The sequence below is a fragment of the Spermophilus citellus genome (assembly GCF_964194105.1).
Source record: "Spermophilus citellus genome assembly, chromosome: 10".
Classification (NCBI taxonomy): domain Eukaryota; kingdom Metazoa; phylum Chordata; class Mammalia; order Rodentia; family Sciuridae; genus Spermophilus; species Spermophilus citellus.
In genome coordinates, this window is record NC_138197.1 from 41,662,525 (window position 1) to 41,683,566 (window position 21,042).

The 21,042-nt window shown below is 37.6% G+C and overlaps 1 protein-coding gene across 1 annotated transcript in view; it reads left to right on the forward strand.

The window, feature by feature from the left end:
- PTPRO (protein tyrosine phosphatase receptor type O) overlaps window positions 1-21,042 on the forward strand; it is a gene marked incomplete at its 5' end in the record, with an annotated part of 243,757 nt that overhangs the window by 109,997 nt on the left and 112,718 nt on the right. The window contains one exon of the mRNA XM_081309599.1: window positions 19,016-19,289. Coding sequence (XP_081165725.1) covers window positions 19,016-19,289 — 274 coding nt within the window. The remainder of the gene's footprint in view (window positions 1-19,015; window positions 19,290-21,042) is intronic.

The following is a 21,042-nucleotide window of genomic DNA, read 5'->3' on the forward strand; positions in this document are numbered from 1 at the left end:
ATATGCTAGCTATTACAATTATTATCATTCTTTTCTCTCTTTAATTATAGCAGTCAGTATGGGCTTAATTATAATTACTTGATAACTAAAAATCCCTTTAACACTTTGAATATTAAATAGAGTACACAAAAAAGTAGACACATTAATCAACTAAACAAATGCATCAGGTTAATGGTATTTCATATTAAATGAAACAGTGAATCATACTATGATATATAACTGTATATAATTAATCGTATTTATTATAAATTATTACCAATATATTTGGAAAATATTATATTGAATTATCATAAAGTATTGTGAAATTCTGCCAGCAAATAGTCCATGATTTGTTTCCTTAAACCTTAAGTGAATGGAAAAAACTTAGGAGAAATTGCTGTTTTGAAGAAAACGGGTCTTGTATACCTATGGCTTAAAAGGAAATCTGGCATGCATCTTGTAACAGAAATTACTCATATATTTAGCTTTTATTAATTCATAACTCTTCAAAGTTATAAAATGAAAGAAGTCCTACAGTCCAATCTCCCATCCAATATTTGAATCTCACGGCACCATCATGGCCAACTGAATGGATGGCCACTGTGTGGGCAGTCACACGATTAAATTGCTGTTAGTTCCCTTAGCAACATATGATTTATTAATGGCTTATCTATGAGTTTTAAGAATACATTCTCTGAGAATCAGAGACAAATTATAGCTAAGTCACAGGAGGGGAAAGAAAGGTGGATAGTGGACAAAGAAACAAGTGAGATATCAATCAGCATTATCTTGATTTTTTTCTCTGTTGGTTAGTAAATAATAACACACATAGGAGTCATAACCAACAAACCTACAAAATAGTCTGATGTTGTCACTGCTTATTGCTCATCATTACTCTTATTCTTAATTTACAGCTTTTAAAATTGTCTTCCATCTCTCCACCTATTCTTTCTTTGTATTTCTTCAGTGTTTCGTCTTCATCTGATTCCCTCTTCCTCTGCAGTTATTTCCATGCCTGTTTCTTACTATCTCTGTTTGGCCAAGTATTCTTTCCTTTCTATAATAAAATGATATGATTTGGCCTTACTATTCCTGAAACTCAGCTATAATAATAAATACTCTGACACACGAGGAATAGGCTGGATAGTCACAGTAAGAAAATACGATTAAGGACTCAATAAATGTAAGGTAGATGGATTTAATTTTACAGATATTAAGTTCCCAGTAGCAAAGTACTGGAGTACATTCAGTGATAGATAATGAGATCTGATTTTCTACCTTAGGAGGCTAAAATCTTCCAGGACATTTATATACAGCACTTACTGAACATGGTACAAAACACACACAGAGGAAGAGAGAAGATTATATAGGAAAAGAAGAAATATAAATAAAGTAGTTAACAAATGGAAAATTAATATGCATTAGAAGTATTATATTTCAGGATAATCAAGAGAGGAAAGGCTTATAAGCAGAAGCTCAAGCACATCGACTTTGGTGTTTTGTTTTGTTTTTTATATCTTCATTTTATTAATTTTTTAATGTGGTGCTGAGACTCAAACCCAGTGCCTCATGCATGCCAGATAAGCGCTCTACCACTGAGCCACAACTCCAGCTCCTTACACTGGTTTTAAAATATCTTGTGGATCTCACACCCAGCCCCTGAGAAGTATAGAATAACTACATTAAGTCTTTTTATAAATTGAATAAAACCTTCTTAAATAAAGATATCTTGTTTAACCTAAACAGTGTAGATTGTTTTAAATCTACATCATGTATTTGTGTTAGCCACCAAGGACATCTGTCTTTAAAACAGAGGCCTTGAAATAATAGAGAAATATGGGGAAACAGATTTGAATATTTTGGTTAAAAAAATCCTAAGAAAATTCAGCCTTGCCATTAGATTCCATAACATTAAATTTTTCCAATAGCAAAACTATTTTTTAATTATTTCATTGATTCAAAATTTTTCTTTCTCACCTTTTAAAATGTGCATTGTAAAATAAGATTTCATTGTGAACTGCCAATTAACAAGTTCAGTATTAAGTAAGAGTAAGGATATTTCCTCAACACTAAATACTAAAGCATGATTTATATAAATGCCCATCCTTCCAAAGAATGGAAACCTTTGTGCAGTAAACTTCATACTGTCTTTTTACAGCTGTTGCTAAAGACAAAGATATTTTTGAGCTTCATTTATAAAACATAAATATCAGATTGTTGCTCCCATCTTCTTGTAATTCAAAATAGCATCAATTCTGGCTGAACATATTACTCATGCATTGATGACACTTTAAAGTTAACAGTAAAATGAAGATGAATGTGAAAAGTGTTCTAGTTTTCTTCTGTTTTATATGAAAAATCTGAACATATTTCCTCCTTATATACTGGTTTTTAAAGAGATGCTATAAATACCTAACTTGAGGATAGAAGGATTTTGGTAGAGACATTTTAAATTATTTTTATCCCTCACTATGAAAGCAATCTGCCTATTACTAGTTTTCTAAGATCCTACATACAGAGTGCTGTGTCCTGAAAGAAATTTACATAGAGGACTGTACAATTACAGGAGACTGATTCTTCCTAGGGTGTCATAAAGACTTCTTAAAGAAGATAGTATTTGAATAGAGTGTCAGATGCTTTAAATGAGAGAAAGGATATTTCAGCCCAAAGAAATATACAAGTAGAGCCAGGGAAGCATCCGGGACATATGGAGACTAGCAAGTTTGGCTGTTCAATGGAGCATATGGAGTTTGTGTTAGAGAAGTAATGGCAGATAAGATAGGATGATAAATTTGGGACAAATTGTAAATAGTTTTGAGTGACAACCTAAAGAATTTAGTTTTTATTTGGTAACAAATCAGAAGCTCAGTAATTTCCCAAGTTTTTAAGTACAAAACATGCCCGTGATCTGAGCTGGGTATTTTTTTTTTTTTTGTCACTTAGAATATATCCAACAATGCTAGGTAGTTCACAAACATTATCCAACACAGTTGTAGTAGTCTGTTTTCTGTTACTATGACAAAACACCCAAGGCCTTATTAATTTTCAAAGGAAAGAAGTTTACTTTAATTCATAGTTCTGAAGGCTGTAAGATCGGGTGGCAACATCCAGTAAGGGTCCCTCCAGCCTCTCTCTTTTTATTTTTTTTTTTTTATTATTTTTTGTGGTGCTGGTGATTGAACCCAGGGCTTTGTGCATGTGAGGCAGGCACTCTACCACTGAGCTATATCCCCAGCCCAGGTAAGGTTCTTTTGTTGTGTGGAAAAGTATGGTGGAAAAGCAGGGCAGGGGCAAGTGGGCATGTGTGAAAGACAAAACTCAAGAGCAGCCTCAGTTTATAACAACCTGCTCTTGTGGTACATACTCCAGTCCCAAGAGAGCAAGAACTCACTCTCATGAAAAGACATTAATTCCTCTTAAAAATCCAATCACCTCTAAAAGACCCCGCCTTACAACATGGCCACAAGCACAATCAAATTTCAACATGAGTGTTGGAGAGAACAAACCACATTGACACCTCAGCAATGGTCATCTTAATAGTATAGTTTTAAAAAGTATTAACTTAATTGTCCAGATGAGAAAACTGAGTCTCAAAGAGGCTGTAGAATTTGCTAATGCTCTTACATGCAACTGATTTTTTATAAAAAAAAATTTGTACTCATTACTCTTCATAAATTCTTTCCTTTTTATAATTCTATTGTTTTATGAAGATCCTATTGCTTCATAATCCTGTTACACTTCATGATCTAGTATTTTGAAGAAAAGAGAAAAAGAAGAGAGTAAGACTTGTTCAGAGGCCATTTTAATAGGGCAATTAGAAGCAATATATCTGACTTGATTTTGTTTGTCACTAGTTTAAGTAACATCTGAACTACCAATGTTCTTGAAAAATGCACATTAAAAAGTTTTATGGGGGGCTGGGGTTGTGGTTCAGTGGTAGAGCGTTCGCCTAGCACATGCGAGGCCCTGGGTTTGATCCTCAGCACCACATAAAAACAAACAAATAAATAAATGAATAAATAAAGGTATTTAAAAAGTTTTATGATTGCAATTTTAGGGTTTAGTTATGACACCAAGTGTTATTTTGCTAGTGAAAACTTAAATGTGCTTTATTGTCTGTTAGATTTCCTTATGTTATTCAGAAAGCTTTGCAATGCCTCTAACAAGAGCTTTCTTAGCAAGATTCATTATGTGTAATTTACACTTTTTCAAACCATCAAAATTAAGTACTAAGTGTTATGCATAAAATATGGTGAGCATCTTAATTACATTTTTTTATTTTAATTTCACGACATCCTAGTAAGCTAGGTATCCTTTTCCATTTTATAAATGAGGAAACTAAGGCTCAGAGAGGTTTGATCTGTGGGTGATGGAAATGACAGTCATATCTAGCTCCTTTTGTCTTTAAGGAGGTATATATGCCCTTTCCTGTAGAGTCAAATGTTGTGGAACTTCTCATGTAAAAAGATGAGTGGGCTTAAAGTGACATTCATGTCTTAGTGCTGAAGAGGAATAAGACAAAACATAGTCTCTGGCACAAAACTGAAGTGCAGGGAGTGCACTGTCAATGGTAATGTGTAGGCTTTGGAATCTCAGGAACATGGGATTAATTCTCATATCTACTGCCTTAAAGTTAGGTGAACTTTCGTGTGCTATGTAATCTTTCTGAGGCTCAATTGCTGCATCTTAGAAGTGCAAATAATATGTATTTCAGAGAGTTAATACAGTTAGTATTAAGCAAAGTACTGCCCAAGAAGTACTTAACATAAAGTAGGCTCTTAATAAAATTAAGCTCTTCCTGCATACCACACTGGGGTGCCTTCTTGGTTCCCATGACTTCAGCTACCATCTTGGAATCAATCACTTCCAAATATTAGGTACAGATCTCTCTTCTAACTGAAGATGCACATATCATTTCCTACTTAACATCTGTACTTGGCATACCAAAAGCCTCTCATACTCCTTTTATATCAAACTGAACTGAACTGTTGATGCTTGTCACACTCCCTTCTTCCCTACCAACATCTGCTCACCTCTAGTCTTTCCTATATATGATGGCGAAGTGTGTTATGTGCATGTGTATAAATCAACTTCACAACCAGCCCACAACCGACCCACTCCCAAGTCACTAAGTTCTAAGTAATATGCCCACTCTGATTCTTGCTACCATGATATCTGTCCTAAACTTCTTCCATCACACTTCTGCCTATGTTCAACCTCCAGTTTATACTGTTATTGGAAGAATTCTCCTGCCCTTGAGACCTAAATAAAACTGGCTTTAAGTCCCACTAAACTTTGATGGAGTTCAAATTCCCCTTGGGATTTTTTGCTAATTTGATAGAAATTTATATTTTCACAAATTCCTCTTCCCTCAGGTGCCAAATTTGACAGATGCTACTCCTGTGCCCTAACATATTGGTATGAAACTCAGCCCCTCCAGCAAGTGCCACAAACATCCACTCACAGAAAGCATTTCTGAGTGTAGCAGACTTTAATAAAGATTGGGATTCGAGGAGACGAAGAAGTGTTTACTATTCAAAATGCTAACTTCAAATGGAGCATTAGGCATTTCCAGTTTGAAAATGCCCTTTGGCACCCTCGCTGTCTGCCGATTTCCATTGGCGGACTGCCCTGCTACATCCCAGCATCATACCATCTTGCTGGCTCTTCTCTCTCTGATTTTCTATCCCTTTCCCTCTTTGCTTTCCCTATACTTTCTGGAATAAAGCCATTTTTATGTAACTTGACATTCTTTTTTTTTTTTTTAATGTAACTTGAATACGATTTTGGTTGTTTGTGTTTTGGTTTTGCTTGTTTGCCTAGGTTCTTCTACTTAGACCATCAGTGTCCCCTTCTATCTCAGATGGTTAGTTACCAAGTACTTTTCCAAGAAAAGTTTACCTCAATAGAAATTCTGGAGCCAGCAGGTAATATAAACTTTTTGCTTATATTGCAGAATGCAAAACTGATCATTTCACTCTCCTACTTCACAGCCCCTAAGTGGCTCCTGTTGCCTTTAGCATTAAGCCTAAACTTGCTTTAGAAGGGTTTACTAAGTTTCCCATGAGCTAGTCTTCACTATTGGCCATTCTGGTATTTTGTGTGTGTGTGTGTGTGTGTGTGTGTGTGTGTGTGTGTGTGTTTCTCAAATATCTTGTGCTTTTTCCAGCCCCCAGTCTTTAAATGCTCCTGTCTTCATGGATCCTATTATTTCTTCCAACTTATTATCAGTCCAACTCTACTAGCCCTTAGGTGTCAGCTACAATAGTCCTTGATCTAGGTTAGATCCTTCTCTAGATACCCTTTGGCAATCCTTTTTCCACTTGTAATTATTTGGTTGTTTAAAATAATTCATTTCCTTTCCTCTGCTGTAGACCCAAATAACATTAAGGTGGGCATTAGATTTCTTTTCTTGATCATCATATTCTCAGCACCAATTATACAATAGACACTCAATTTTTTAAGAATGATCTAAAGGGAAAGCAAAGTATTGTATTTCATTTCCCTTAACTTCCAGGCTTGAATTTATCCTTTGTGTAGGGATCAGTTTTTCAGAAGAACGGTGAAAGCTTAGTGATGGTAGAAGGCACATGAAACAACATGCTTGAAAGGCCTGACAAATTTTGTTTTGCTGATCTTAACTCAAAAAAGAAGGGTGATAAAATTATGTTGTATGCCTATATAAATATTTCACAATGAGTTCCACTATTTCATATAATTATAATGCACCCATAAAGAAGGGGGGTGCAGAAGGTAGCTCGGTGGTGCTTGCCTCGAATTCTCAAGGCTCTGGATTCAATCCCCAGTAGGGAAAAAAATGTTTTTTTAAAACTTTCTTTGTTTTTTTTTTGTTGACAATGGTACCTAGAAGTATACTTCTGAATTTACAATATGTGTGTTTTTGCTGTTGTTTGGTACCAGGGATTGAACTTAGGGGCACTAGACCACTGAGTCCCATCCCCAGCCCTATTTTATATTTTATTTAAAGACAGTGCCTCACTTTTGCAGAGGCTTGCTTTGAACTAGTGATCTTCCTGCCTCAGCCTCCTTAGCAACTGGGTTTTCAGGCATGGGCCACCCCTCCCAGCCCAATATGTGTGTGTTTTATAAAAGCATTCTGTTGAACCAAAATAATTTTGGCATAGATTATCTCTACATTGGGGTGATAAAGCTTGGTCCACAGTACCCTCCATACATGCAAACAGTACTCTTGCTTGATGTGTAAAAATACGGTACCGTAACCTAAGGGTTTTGTTTTTGTTTTTGTTTTGTTTTTTGTAATCAAGTAACTGAGTCTCAGCCAATTACAAAAGTTGAGCTTTATCCAGTCACAGGCTGCCAACTGATCAGACTGTCTATTTAAGGCAAATGCCAACTGCAGCCAAACAGGTTGTTTTTGTATATCACTTCCTTTTTTCTGTCTGTAAATATAACCTGCACACTGGGGTAGGCATTCTGAACAAGCTTTGGCCCAGCATGTTGTATGGTTCTAGAACCTCCTCCTTGCTCAAGTTTGCTTTAAAATAAAGGTGGGGGGTTGTTAAAAGTCAGTGCTTACAAAAGGTCACAAGGGTCTGTTCTACCTAAATATAATGTGAGTTCGGTAAGTAGGCTACACTCTTTGTTAGCTACCTTCAGAATTTAATTAGCTGGTGTCACAGTTGGAAAGACACTTCATGTCTATGGGGAAATTTGACTGAACTCAGCCATTCTAAAATGAATGATTAGCACCATCATCTTTCACAGTATCTTTCAGTAAGTGGGACAGGAATATTTTTATAAGCATTTTTGTGAGGTAAAGCCATTTTCAAACTACAAATACTGGTAAAGAAAGAAAAGAGGGATGGTGAATTTAAAAAAAAACAGGCAAAATTACGTTTATCAGCATTCCACTTTATGAAAATAACACTTGCTTTTCAGATAGAATTAGCCCAGCAGGAGCCTCTGCTTTCCACAATGCAGTAAGCCAGGAGAATGCTACCTGTGTTTAGAATTTCCTGATTGTTGAACTGGTGGGAACACATGTATTTTCTGGCTTCTGGGGTTGTGGCCCACACCCTCTCCTGTCAGTCATCAGCCATGTACAGCTCCCAGACCTCCAAGCTTCTCAGCACAGTAGGCCCCAAAACCGTTCCCATGGTTACCTCCAGTCAACGGATTAGCTCAGGTTGCCATGCACAGCTTAAGAGAGAAAGAAATACTGGCTGCTCTTGTTCATGATGTCACAAAGAGGAGTAATACTGATGATTGAATAAATGAATCCTAAGTCAGAATGACTGTGGAAGCATATATGCATCATGGTTTATGCATCCTATAAAAGAGACGCAACTTCTAAAATTTACATGTCCCAAAGAAAAATCAATGAAAAAACAGATCAGAAATTTTGTAGTAAAAATTAGCTATTGGTTTTAGAGAATCTACTAGATATCTAGTGGTAAGCTGAGTAATTTACATATATAATCTCTTTCTTCTTTCCCCTCCCCTCAATAAAACCTGTAGTCATGATAGATCTTACTATTTCTATTACATACCTGAGATAACTAAACCAAGAGACTATAAATTAAGTAGAATTCAATTTCATTTCTGTCTTCAAATTTTTTTCTTTTTCATACCACATTTTATCATTATTTCTCAAGCATAATCTAGAAGAATAAATCATGGTTTGTGTTGAGGGAGTTCACCACCAATTAAGTACAGATATGAAAGGTAACATTTGGGGATTCATTTTGGCTCCAGGATCTTATAGTCTGGGGATGGTAGTATAATAGAGTCACCAAATTTTTAGTTAAAAGAACTCCCTTGCGTGCCAGCACCCCACATCATAATAGAGCAGATTTGAGAAATCCATTTAATCTTTGAACTTCAGTATCTTCATCTGTGAACCGATATAACTTAATGAGGTATTTTGAGGATCCACTGAGAAAATGCATCTCAAAATGCTCTATAAGATATAAAATAGGATATGTGGCCATGATTATTATTATTATCTTGCATATCACAAAATCTTGGCACACCTCTTCAGCATAGCAAGTCTTTTTTTTTGTCAGGTTGAATTAAAATGTCAGGTTGAATTCTTTCCTCAAGCATGTTTTATTTAATCTCCAAAGTTAAGAGTTCTGCAGAACTTCCCCTCTGAGTCCATGCTGGAAGTTGAAAATGATCACTGCATTTTGATGTATAATAACTGTTATTTTACACATACCTATGCCAACTTGACAAGGAAATATCATTTGTGATATTTCTAAATTAATTCTTAATGAGTAACAGAATCAAGTCATCATTCTGCACTGTGGTTGGGAAAAACAAATAAAGAAGGGCCCAAAATGAGCATTTATCAAGGAAGTGGCCGTGCAACAATGGCTGACGCTGGCATGCAAATGCATTCTCTTTAGCAAGAGTAGCTTTATGTTGTTGTACTTGTGATTCTTAGTGAAGCCCTTAGACAATGCCTGGACCCTCCAGTTTGCTAACTGTTCCATCAGTTATATCCTCTTATCCTGGGATGCTTCACACACTTCCATCACCTGACTCACATTTGAGTTTAGACCCTTTTACCTAATAAAGGCATAAGAGATAAGCTTCTGTGTGCTGAAGTTTTAAAGACAGAAGCAAATGTATCTGAGCATTAAAACATGAAAGGCAGAGCTGGTGTGAATGTGGGCTCAGGTCCAGAATCCCTCATGAATAGAGAACTGACATACTTAGGATACACGCAAAGGAAGTCTGATACTCCACAGCAGATTGTACGTAGATATTCAGCAAGCTTGTACAAGACACTGCTATATGGGCTTCAGACCAGATTTTGGTACAAAATAACCACTATGTAAGAGAATGCTATTTATTATCAGCACCATCATTGCTGTTAATCCTAGATGTAATTCTAGGAAGGACAAAGGTGCATAGACCATGGGGTCCTGCTCAGTTTCTACCACATGTTTGTTAGTCAAAATATATATAAAAAAAAGACTAAATAAATAATAGAACATTGGGTGGGGGATCTACCCTTCTCCTTGGAGAACTATATCCAAATGAGGCTCTGACAGATTCTGCAAAATCAGTTGTAATTCTGAGAAAGTGTCAGGAAAAGCCCAGGCAGGGCAGCTCTCAGACTTCAATCTTCCTGAAGGAACTGAAAGGAAGGTATATCTGCTTGGAAGTTTCCTGGGACCCGGAAAAGCTGTTAAGTGGATGAGTTACATAGTGTCTACAGAGAACAGCAGCCATAAGTGCTATCTAAGCACCAGATATCATTAATACTACTGTTTAAAGGAGATGAATATCCTATTTCTTTCTATGTGGTAACTTTACACAGCAGAATTTTTCTGAGTGTTCCTCTAAAATTCCTTCTAGGAAGTTTGATCACTGCCTAGGTGGCCAGCTGGAGTACTGAGAGTGTCCTACATGCATGTCACACGGACAAACTTGGTGCATTTTGCTTGGACTTTCATCATGTCTCACCTGAACCTGGGCAACAGCTTCTTTACTGTCCCACTGGCCACATCAGCCCTGGCATTTGATGTGGCCCATATTCCTGACTGTGTTGGTCTTTCCAAATCATGATCGAATCATTCCACTTTTCAGCATTAAAGTGGTTCATAATTTTCTTTGGACTAAAAAAATATTCAAACTCCTTATCATAGTGCATCTTGGACTTAGGATTTCAACTCTTGTCCCTGAGCATCCTACCAACATCTAATCACTCCAGAGGACTGTGGACCCTCTTCCCACTTCAACAATGGACTTTTTAACCTGTGCTCCTCTACCAAGCTTCTGAGCATGTTTGGACATCATCTCTTCCTTGAAACCTCCTCTCACACCCCTCTATATAGGCAGACTGAAAGTCTTCTTGATCTGTATATATATTTACAACACTGAGTGATTTTCCTGGATTGGTCAGGACTTTTGGCTGCAAATCTTGGAAGTCCAGCCCAAACATCTTAACTATAAACTGAACTTATTCACTCACGGGATCAAATTGCACAGTGGTTGGATCTAGGGTGACTGTGATGAGGACCTCAGACCGAATCAGGGTTTTTATTCCTTAAACAGTATCTTTATCAGACAGAAATTACAGATATTGACTTATCCAGCTTTGAATTCATGAATGCTTTAAACCAGAGAGTAAAAAAGAGCTCCTTCGGGGCTGGGGTTGAGGCTCAGAGGTAGAGTGCTTGCCTGGCATGCATGAGGCACTGGGTTCGATCCTCAGCACCACATAAAGTAAAATAAAGACATTATGTTCACCTATAACTAAAAAATAAATATAAATTTTTTTTTTAAAAAAGAGCTCCTTCCAACTCAGGCCAGCTATAAAAATCCTAGAGGAAGCATTATGGCTGGCCTGGCTCAGTTTGCCTGTGCATCATGGTGAGGGAACTGGGTGATGCGATTCACTCAGAGTGAGTTAAGGTACCTGCTCAGACCTGGGGGTGGGGTACCATGATTAGTAACAGCCATCAGGACCTTATCTGTTTAGAGTAAGAAAAAAGCAGTGCTCCCAGAAAAGAATCCAAGAAGGGATTCCAGAAAGAAAAACAGACGTCAACTGGACTATTTTCTAAAGTCTGTGACTAATAACACTTCCAATTATGTTATAATTATATATTTTTTGTGCCTCTCTCACTAGAATTTGAGCTCCTGGAGTTCAAGTACCTTGTCTCACTTATTCGCCTATCACTAGCACCTAGCATGATGCCTGATGCCAAATTGGCACTTAGCTAATGTGTTTGTTGTTGAATTAATAAATGGATAGCTCTCCACTGCTCTGTGAATAACACATCCAGTGCACATAATTACAGAATACTCTAGTGTTTTGAAGTTAGTTAAGCAAATATTTAGATAGCCTTTATAATGTTTTAAATGTTTTTATAAGTGTACTATAGTTGTACATAAGAGTGGGGTTCACTTTGACATATTCACAAATGCTTTAACATATTCCATTTTAATCTTCAGTATGTCCCCTTTCCCTCCTCTTCCTCACTTTATTGATCTTCATTCTATTTACTTATTGTTTTTTAATTGAAATATTAAAGTAATATATAAAAGTGGAATTCATTGAGATATATTCACACATACATATAGCACAATTTCGTCAATTTCATTCCACAGTTCTTCCCCTTTCCCCTCCCAACCTCTATAACGTAAAGGTCATTGAATTATTTAAAACACGATGACCTTTGAAAAGCAACTAGCATTTTTTTGTGTCCATAGTACTAGCATTTTTTAAAAAGACATTAATCTTTACAACAATTCCATGAGTTTTGTAGGATTGCCCCTATTTTAGAAATTAAGAACATGAAAATAAGAGATCCTTGGCTTCCACAAGCTCTCACAGGTAACAAGCCACAGGGCAGGAACAGAAACTCAGGCTCTCTGATTCCAAGTCTAGTGCTGTGCTCTTAAGCAAATTATTTAACCTCTCTGGGTACAGTAAGGATAATAACACTTGTCTGAAGATCGCTATAAGGAGTAAAAAAAAAAAAAAAAATCATATATAAAATGCCCAACACAAAGCCAGGTCCAGATTAGGGGGTCAATGTGTAATAGTTGCTATATTTGTCTCAGACAGTGGAAGGCCTTCCAGGATTTCTGACCAGTACCTACCTCCTCTGGTCAGTGCTCTTCTTTGTCCTACACCCCAGGGACACATCTGTATTTTTCTCTTCTTTATTAATGCTCCCCACTGTGGCCCCAAAAGCATCTCTCCCCTAGGACTAGCGATTTGGGTACAGGCTCCTGAGCTGCCACTTGCCTGCTGCAGCCAAACATCCAGGCCTGCTTTGCTGCCTCAGGTAACTGACCTTTAGTTCAGGAAAGATAAATACCAAGAGCCATGAGGAGATTTGTATCCCAGATCTTGTTCTGACATCAATTAGCTGTGTGACATTTGCACCGCTCTTCTCACAAGTAGAAAATGAGAATGTTGGACCCGAGAAACCATTACATTAAATTTGGTTATATAAAGAAAACTTCAGTGAATATATTCTTATTGCAGAGTGAAGCAAGACTATTGCCCAGTTTCAAAAAAAAGTGAATTTTAAATATTTTAACAGTCACCAAATACATCAGCATTGGCCGTGTCTAATTTTATCAGATCCATTTCTTTTGCTTCCAACTATTCTTTCTTACTTTACTTTCTAGCAGGGATTTCAGGCTTGCAACAAACATTCAGAATTTTTTCCTGAACATAGATTCCACGACAAGCTGAGGCAGAGGGGCTTGAGAAGAAAGCAGTCACACAGACGACATTTCTTTCAGGCTCACTGCCTAGATCTCACTTGGCCAGCTGCCCTCTCCTCATTAGTCCCACTGCCTGAATCTGATTAGCCACTCTGATTTATTTTTGGCAACCTGGGAGTGCATGGGCCAATGCTTATTTTCATGGCTCATACAATCATCCCCAAAGCTGTCGTTAGCATTTGGAAGATTAGTCCCTTCTCTGGAAGATTTCACTGTCTATGAAACACCGTGACACATTAGACATGCACTTCTTAAACACTTACAAAATCGAGTGCATTCATTCCTCTTTTTATCATCACAACCACCTTTAGTTATTGGCTGCGAAACACAGAGAAAAAAAAACTCTTAATAATTAAAAACTTGTGGTTTGTAAATTTAATGTATTCTGAATTAGTGAATCAACTTCTACAATCAATGAGAAATAAAAGCCAGATTTGAGTGCTATTGGATATTCAGTGTTCACCTTATTTATGCGTTGGTTAATAGGTTTTTCTGTGATGCACTAAACACTACTATTTAAGGGAAAGAAGTGAATAATGAGGAAAAAGAAACAAATAAGTATTTTCTCACAAAAATGAAACTTTCAGATATATCCCATACATGTATGTGTGTATATGTATTTTGTTGTCCAAAATATATATTCATTAATTAAATATAGATTAATATTTGTGGACAATAAAATATACTAGTAAAAATAATGACGTTTAAGTCACTGAGCTGAGTGAGCACTTTTTTCCACCATGCCCTTCTGCCCTGATGTTCTGCCTTGCCTCAGGCCCAGAGAAATGGAGTCAGCCAACCATGGACTGAGATTCCAAATAAATTCTAAAGTATATTTAATATTTAAAAATTACCATGAAAAAGTAGCATATTTCCAAAGGTTCAATGTTTGGTCAAATTTTTCAATAGGTTAAAAGCAAAAGTGTTTTCTCATCAAACCCTGGTTAATATGAAAATATACTTATAATCGGAATTTCCATTTCACTAAGCATTTCATGAATAAATAACCACTGACCGCCACCAAACAGAAGGTCCCTCTATGGCTGATCTGTTTTGATCCCTAGCACTTAGCACACTGAGTGGTGCCTAATGGGCTCTTAATGAGTATATCAATTAATAACTTCAACTAACCTGATTGAAATTACACTTTCCTTTCCTCATAACTGGGTCTTTCCTGTGCAATGAGGATAGTCTAGCTGTTTCCAAACCATTTCTTGTAAAGTTTGTCGTTATGGTTTGGCTACAAGATAGCTCCCAAAAAGCTCATGTGTTAGGCAATGCATGAATGTTCAGTGGTGAAATGATTGGTCTAAGAGAGCTGTAACTTAATTGGTGAATTCATCTACTTTTTGGATGAATAATTTGAATGAATTACTGAATAGTAACTATAGGCAGGTGGGCATGACTGTAGGAAGTAGATCTCTTGATCCTGGCTCCTTGTGCCCTCTGATTCCTGGCTATCAAGAGCTGAGTGAGCAGCTTTCCTCCACCATGCCCTTCCACCCTGATGTTCTGCCTTGCCTCAGGTCTACAGCAACAGAGTCCAGCCAACCACAGACTGAACCTCTAAAACCATGAGCCCAAAATAAACTTTCCCCTCCAAGTTGTTCTTGTCAGGTATTTCGGACACAGGGATGAAAAGCGGACTAACACATTTGTCTATAGAGAATCACAAGGAAAGCAGAAGGAATAGAAAAGATGACGTGGTGGAATTTGTAGAGAGAGTTAAAGTAGAAAAGATGCTATGGTAAGGAAAAAATGGAGAGTTTAAAAAGTATTACTGAAGAACTTGGGTATACATACCAGTGGTGTTGGCTATACTTTTATTGTTTTTCTAGTGCCAAATTTTTAGTCAGGAATAGTCTAACACTGGTGAATTTTCATTAAAAGAAGAGATGGTTAGCCAAGAGTGCTTGATAAAACCAACCTCCTTCTTAGCTGTTTCCCCCCATCCTAGCAATGCATCTACCCAGAGGCCACAGAAGGAGCTAGAGTGAGGGCTCTTTGTTTTGTTTGGGAAATGCATCTCGTAACCCACACTAAAGCAAGCTGGAGTGCTGGAGGAAGTTTCCATGCCCCCAAGGAATAAAGGATCTGGCCCCCTAGAGTTGGCAGCAGCAAGAGGGTGTGGGGGGGGGGGGCTCTAAGGATAAGCAAGTGTTAGCTCTCAGCATGTGAGGCGGAAGGGGAAGACAAGAACAGAGGCACCTTGAATGAAGGACTCTACCAAGACAGATGTCAAATTACTTCACTAGGACTGCTGGTGCACCAGCCTTCCCTTTGGGCTATGTGGCATGAGCATATACTACTGATGGCCTCCATGGCACAATCACAGGATTGGTGGGGCATCACCATACCCTTGAGGCCTGGCACTTGTAGGTGTATGGACTTCTCTTGCACATCTATGATGCACCACCACACAATATTTTAGGCAACAAATGCACCTCCTATGTATAGATCCAGGGCTTGGTCTTGCATGGCCAGTGCCACTTGCCCTTCTCCAAGAAGCATGGGACCCAACAACCCAGCTACCCCATGCTTTTTGAAGGACAAGAAAATAGTTGCCATCACTCTCAATCCATTTTGCACACATGCTATTGGTTAGTATCATCCTAAAGTGATGTCAATAGGGAAAAGCTAGAGAACACAGGCGCAAGATTAAAGTGCACATAGGGCCATGAAGTAGTGACAGTGCAAAACTTCTAGATGTGGGACAGGAGGATAGGACATGTCAGTGATTGTCAGCTAGTAGGGAGGGGAAAAGCATCATAAGGAAAAAGAGATCCATCCTCCACAGTAGCAACATGGACCTTTATATTGTGTTAAGGCACAGACCATGGAATTATAAGTAGATTTTAGAATATACTATACATTTCAATTCTTAGTTGATGGAATACTTTGGTGGAAAACATCAAATTTATTTTAAAGTATTACACAAATAGACAAATAACCCTGGTTTAGTCAGGCCTTAATGGACATTGCCTTTAGTCTTAATTTGTATTATATAGAAAATAATCCAATATTAATTGTTTTCTTTTTAAGGACTAGGAACCTGTGCATGTGTATTTGATTAGGGTATAAGGAAGTGATAAATTAGATAATTTATTTTTTCTATTGGCAAAAAGGGTCAACAGGAGCAGACCACAATCACAAGCAAAAGGGAATTATAGAAGCCTGTTATTACATTTAATTTTCTTCAAATTTATACTATTCTCTAACCTTCACCCACTCTAGGGAGGAACATCAGACCTCCCTGCACTCCCTTCATTCTGGGGATATCATGTGTAAAGTCTAAGATGGTGAGAATGCCATATAAAACACTATTTACGAAGAGGAAGAGGTGTCTGTTGCCACCATAACCTCCCTGGTCTTCCTTATTTCAAAAAGAACTTCATTCACCTCCCCTGGAGGTACAAGGTTCTATGATATTTCCTTTCTTCCTTATAGCTTTCCTACAGAAGGAATGGGAGGACTGGAGGTGGGAAAGCTGTAGGTAGGGCAGAGCCAGCTCCATGTTCCTTCTAAGTTAGGGCACAGTCCTCCCCACATGAAGCTTGAAGGGAAGTGTTCCTTGTTCTCAGCTGATCTCTTTCTTCAGAGCAGGGACAAGGCAGATAGATAGTCTAGCACCAGAATAATACCAGTGGTGCTGATGGGTGATGCTATCAGTACTGAGCAGCAGAGAAGAAGCTGGTGGCCCACATCTGCCTGTAGTCTCACCATGATGGTGGGAGACCAGCCCTGCACTTCCCTCTCCTTCAGCTGAGCATGACCATCACCAACCAACAGTCTTGTGCTTGGGCTCTGTGTGTGTATAAAGACCAGGCACCCAGGAAGCAAGAGAGTCACTGTCCCTTTGTGGACAGAGGGACCAGGCAACCATGAGGGAAGAGTCTTTTGTCCTATGTCTGAGGATGGGAGACAATGTGGATAAATGAAAATTTTAAAAGTCAACCTGTAGCTGGTGCAACCTGTAATCCTAGCTACTCTGGAGATTGCAGAAGGACTAAAGATTGAGGTTGGAGAGTAGCCTGGGCAACTTAGCAAGAAGGGAGGGGAGCTAGTGGTGTAGCTCAGTGGTAGAGCACTTACATAACATATGGGAGGACCTGGTCTCAATCTCAAGCACCCCACAGTCACACACACAAAAAGTTAATCCATAATGACTATTTTATATTACACACCTCTCCCTAGTACCACCCACTTTAGGAAGCACCTGCCTAGCACTTGTCAGGCACTGGTTCTAGAGCTAGAAATGTAGCAAGAATTAAAATAGGCTCTAACCTGAAAGGACTTATGGTCTAGTATGGTTAGAAGACCAAGATCACAACTAAGTCTCTTTAATATAAGCTAATTCAACTTCTATGAATGCCAGACATTGTTTATCAGTGCCAAGACCAGCAAACATGAGATTTCTGAAAAAAAAAAGAAACAAGTTATATCAGTACATGTTTAGCCCTACAAAGCCTCTTCTGAGGTACTGATGTATATTATGTGCTTGATTCAACAGCTAATAGTAAGTACAAAAATCAATAGGTAGATTAATCCTTGAGAGGTGGATTCCCACATGTAATTAATGCAATAAGCAACTCTTTCATCCATTTAACAGATAGTTTCCAGTTTCAGCATTGGGAAAATAAGGCAATAGATGGAGACAGACAAGTGGAACAGTCAGGAGATCATTGTGTTTTTTTTTTTTTCATTTGTGATGTTGGGCAAGTTATTTAACCTTTCTGAGCCTCAGTTTCCTCAGCTACAAAGTGAGATTGAAAATAATAATAGCCATCTCATGATTTATGGATGACTTATAGGTGATTTTACTGAGATGATTCATATTTGAAGAGTACCCAGGCTTACAATCTTGTAGATTGTTAACCAGTTTCAGCAATTCATCTTTCACCCTATTGTAGAAGACAAACTGAGGCTCAAAGCAATAGGAAATAATTTTTCCAGACAACCGCATTCCAAGAAGAACTAAAAACTAAATTAAAAACTAAGCAATAGGTGGTACAAAGCACATGAATCTTATTTGAGACCAAGAGAGGATTATTTCTGTTTATAGAGTCTGAGACAGAACCAGGAAGGAATACTTAAGCCAACTGCACAGATCCTATTCATAAACTTTCATCTGGAGACTCAAAAGCAATATTTGCAATCCAACGCTGACTTTCCACAGGCACCTGCAGATCTTCAGCCTGATCCTGAAGAAGAAATCCCTTCTTCACCCTCTTTACTTCTTTTATTAAGGGCTGGTTAATTTTTAATGAAGAGGATTATTACTGATTTCTCAGTCCTGACTCCTTTTTTTCTTTTTTCACTTTCTTAACTGGTGAGAAGTGAGAGTTGAAGTATGTATCTTGAAATGTTCTAGAATGTTCCTCAGCTAGCTGCAGCCTCACTCCCTTTGAAGTGCAAAGTGCTTCTTCAGACCACATCACTTCTCCAGCAGAGCTGAACCAGAGGACTTCCCTGGAACTTCAGTGGCACCATAGCTTCATTTACTCTTTATTCATTTGCTTGATGTTTATTTTGTGCTTATTACATGACACAGTCCATGAAGGGGAAGCAGGTTTTTCAGGAGAGAAAAAAAAAAAATCTCCAAAGCAAAACCCTTAAACATTCATCTTAAGAGTGAAAATCTCTTCTTTGTATTTTCTTATGTAACTAAATACCTCTGTAATGCTATTTTAAGAAATAATGCTTATCATGAACATTAGTTTTAGAAAAATTATCTCAGCATAATTTTATTTCCCATCCTCTGAATTTGACTGCTCTTTCATTTTCTTCTCTTGAACAGAATGCTGCAACTTTCCGTGTGACAGTCCACGATGGTAACAGCATCGTTGTCTCTCTAGAAGCCTCAGATGTCATCAGCCCAGCATCTGTGTATGTTGTGAAGATAACGGGTGAATCCAAAAATTATTTCTTCGAATTTGAGGAATTCAACAGCACTTTGCCTCCTCCTGTTATCTTCAAGGCCAATTATCATGGCCTTTATTATATCATCACTCTAGTAGTGGTGAATGGAAATGTGGTCACCAAGCCATCCAGATCAATCACTGTGTTAACAAGTAAGCATCATGTGTAATGACGTCACCTTTCTTCTCCTGGGGTTCTCACTGAAACACTAGCCAGAACAGCAAGATGACTCTCCTTGAAATCAAGTGACATAGATTCAAAGTTCTGCCTTCTACTAGAATACAGCTTCTTACAAAACCTGGATGATGTTTACTACTTACCCTTTGTTAAACAAAAAAGTGAATATCATTGAGGTAGTATATTTTGAGGCTGAATGACAGTTTCAGATTCATGACTGAACCATGTAATCTTTTGCTGTACGACTAAATAGTGTGGTCATAACTTGGCAAGTTGTTTGTCCAGAACATATATTCTCGTATTAAGCAATTTGATATATGAAACAGTTCATTTACACTTCAATTATACATTCTTAGCTGAAAGAGAGGAAAAGATATCTTTATTTATAAGCCACTACACCCCATCTCACCTTCAAGATAGCCTTGGCTTCCACTGCCCAAAACCAGTGCCAAAAAATCACTGGCATTTTAACTTTCAGTAATCCCTGTCTCAAAGAGTTAGTGGCATGGCGGTGCATATGATCAAAGTATGTAACTTATATGAAGGAATAAAACTCATTCTGTGTAATTAAAATGCACTAAAAAAAAGAGTTAATGCTGATATTAGGAAGTTTTATAGGAGTGGTTTTAACTGTATGTGATTTTCACTTTACTCTCTGAATTTAAGGTCTAATCTTAAAATACAATGCTACTTTATTGTATGTGTTGAAGAATGGAAGAAAAGGTGATATCACTAGAACAATTAATGGTCCAGCAAAGTTGTTTTGCTCATGTTCTTTAATGCAAGCTCTCCAATGGCTGCAATCTTTAAAATGCCAGCTGTAAGTGATTATTCTGGCCACAATTAAGTAAAAGGGAATAGGGAAGCTATCTATTTGGGTAAAAGGAAAAAGAAGGCATAAGAAGCAAGAACTCAGAACCAAGCTAGAGAACATATTTTTTTTCCAATATAGAAGTTAAATTTAATATAACATGAAAGCAAATACATGGGATTTTTGTGTTATCACAAATTATTAAAATACAGCTTTTATATATGCTGAAAATAACTTGAGTAAAAGTTGTATGATAGATTATCCTGGTTTGTCTGTGGATTTTGATTTTCAGTGTTTAGCATCCTTCTGGGAAAACTGGGACAGTTGGTCATCCATACTAGAGTAAGTCTATGACAGCGATATAATCAGAAAGGTAGGCTGACTCCTCGAGAGCAAGTGTAGCAGCATGAAGTTCCCATTCCTTGATTCCTAGAGTGTGGACAGCAACAGCAAAAGGAAGAGGCTTTTCTTCAGTTAGTATACCAAAGAGAAATTAAGAATCTTGCTAGGCGCTTGGGGAATGTGATTATAATTAAGATGAGCAATAAGAGCAACAGACTATGGTTCTTAGCTCTTCTGAGTTTTGGGGCTGGATAATTCTCTATTCTGAGGGGATGTCCTGGGTTGGTGTTTATCTGCATCAGTGATCTCTAATTACCACATGTAACAGCACCTCTCCCAAGTTCTGACAGTCAAGAACGTCTGAAAACATTTATCCTTTGGAGGATAAATTGATTTTTGTTGAGAATAACTACTATATATACTGATAGTTCATATTGCCATGTAAAAATGACTTAAACACATGTGAAGCACTGAATTCCATCTTAATTAATAAGGCCATTAATGGATGCAGTTGGATCTTTTTTTTTTTTAGCATTGATAGACTACTCTGCTTCTTCATGCCTGATTTTTTTTAA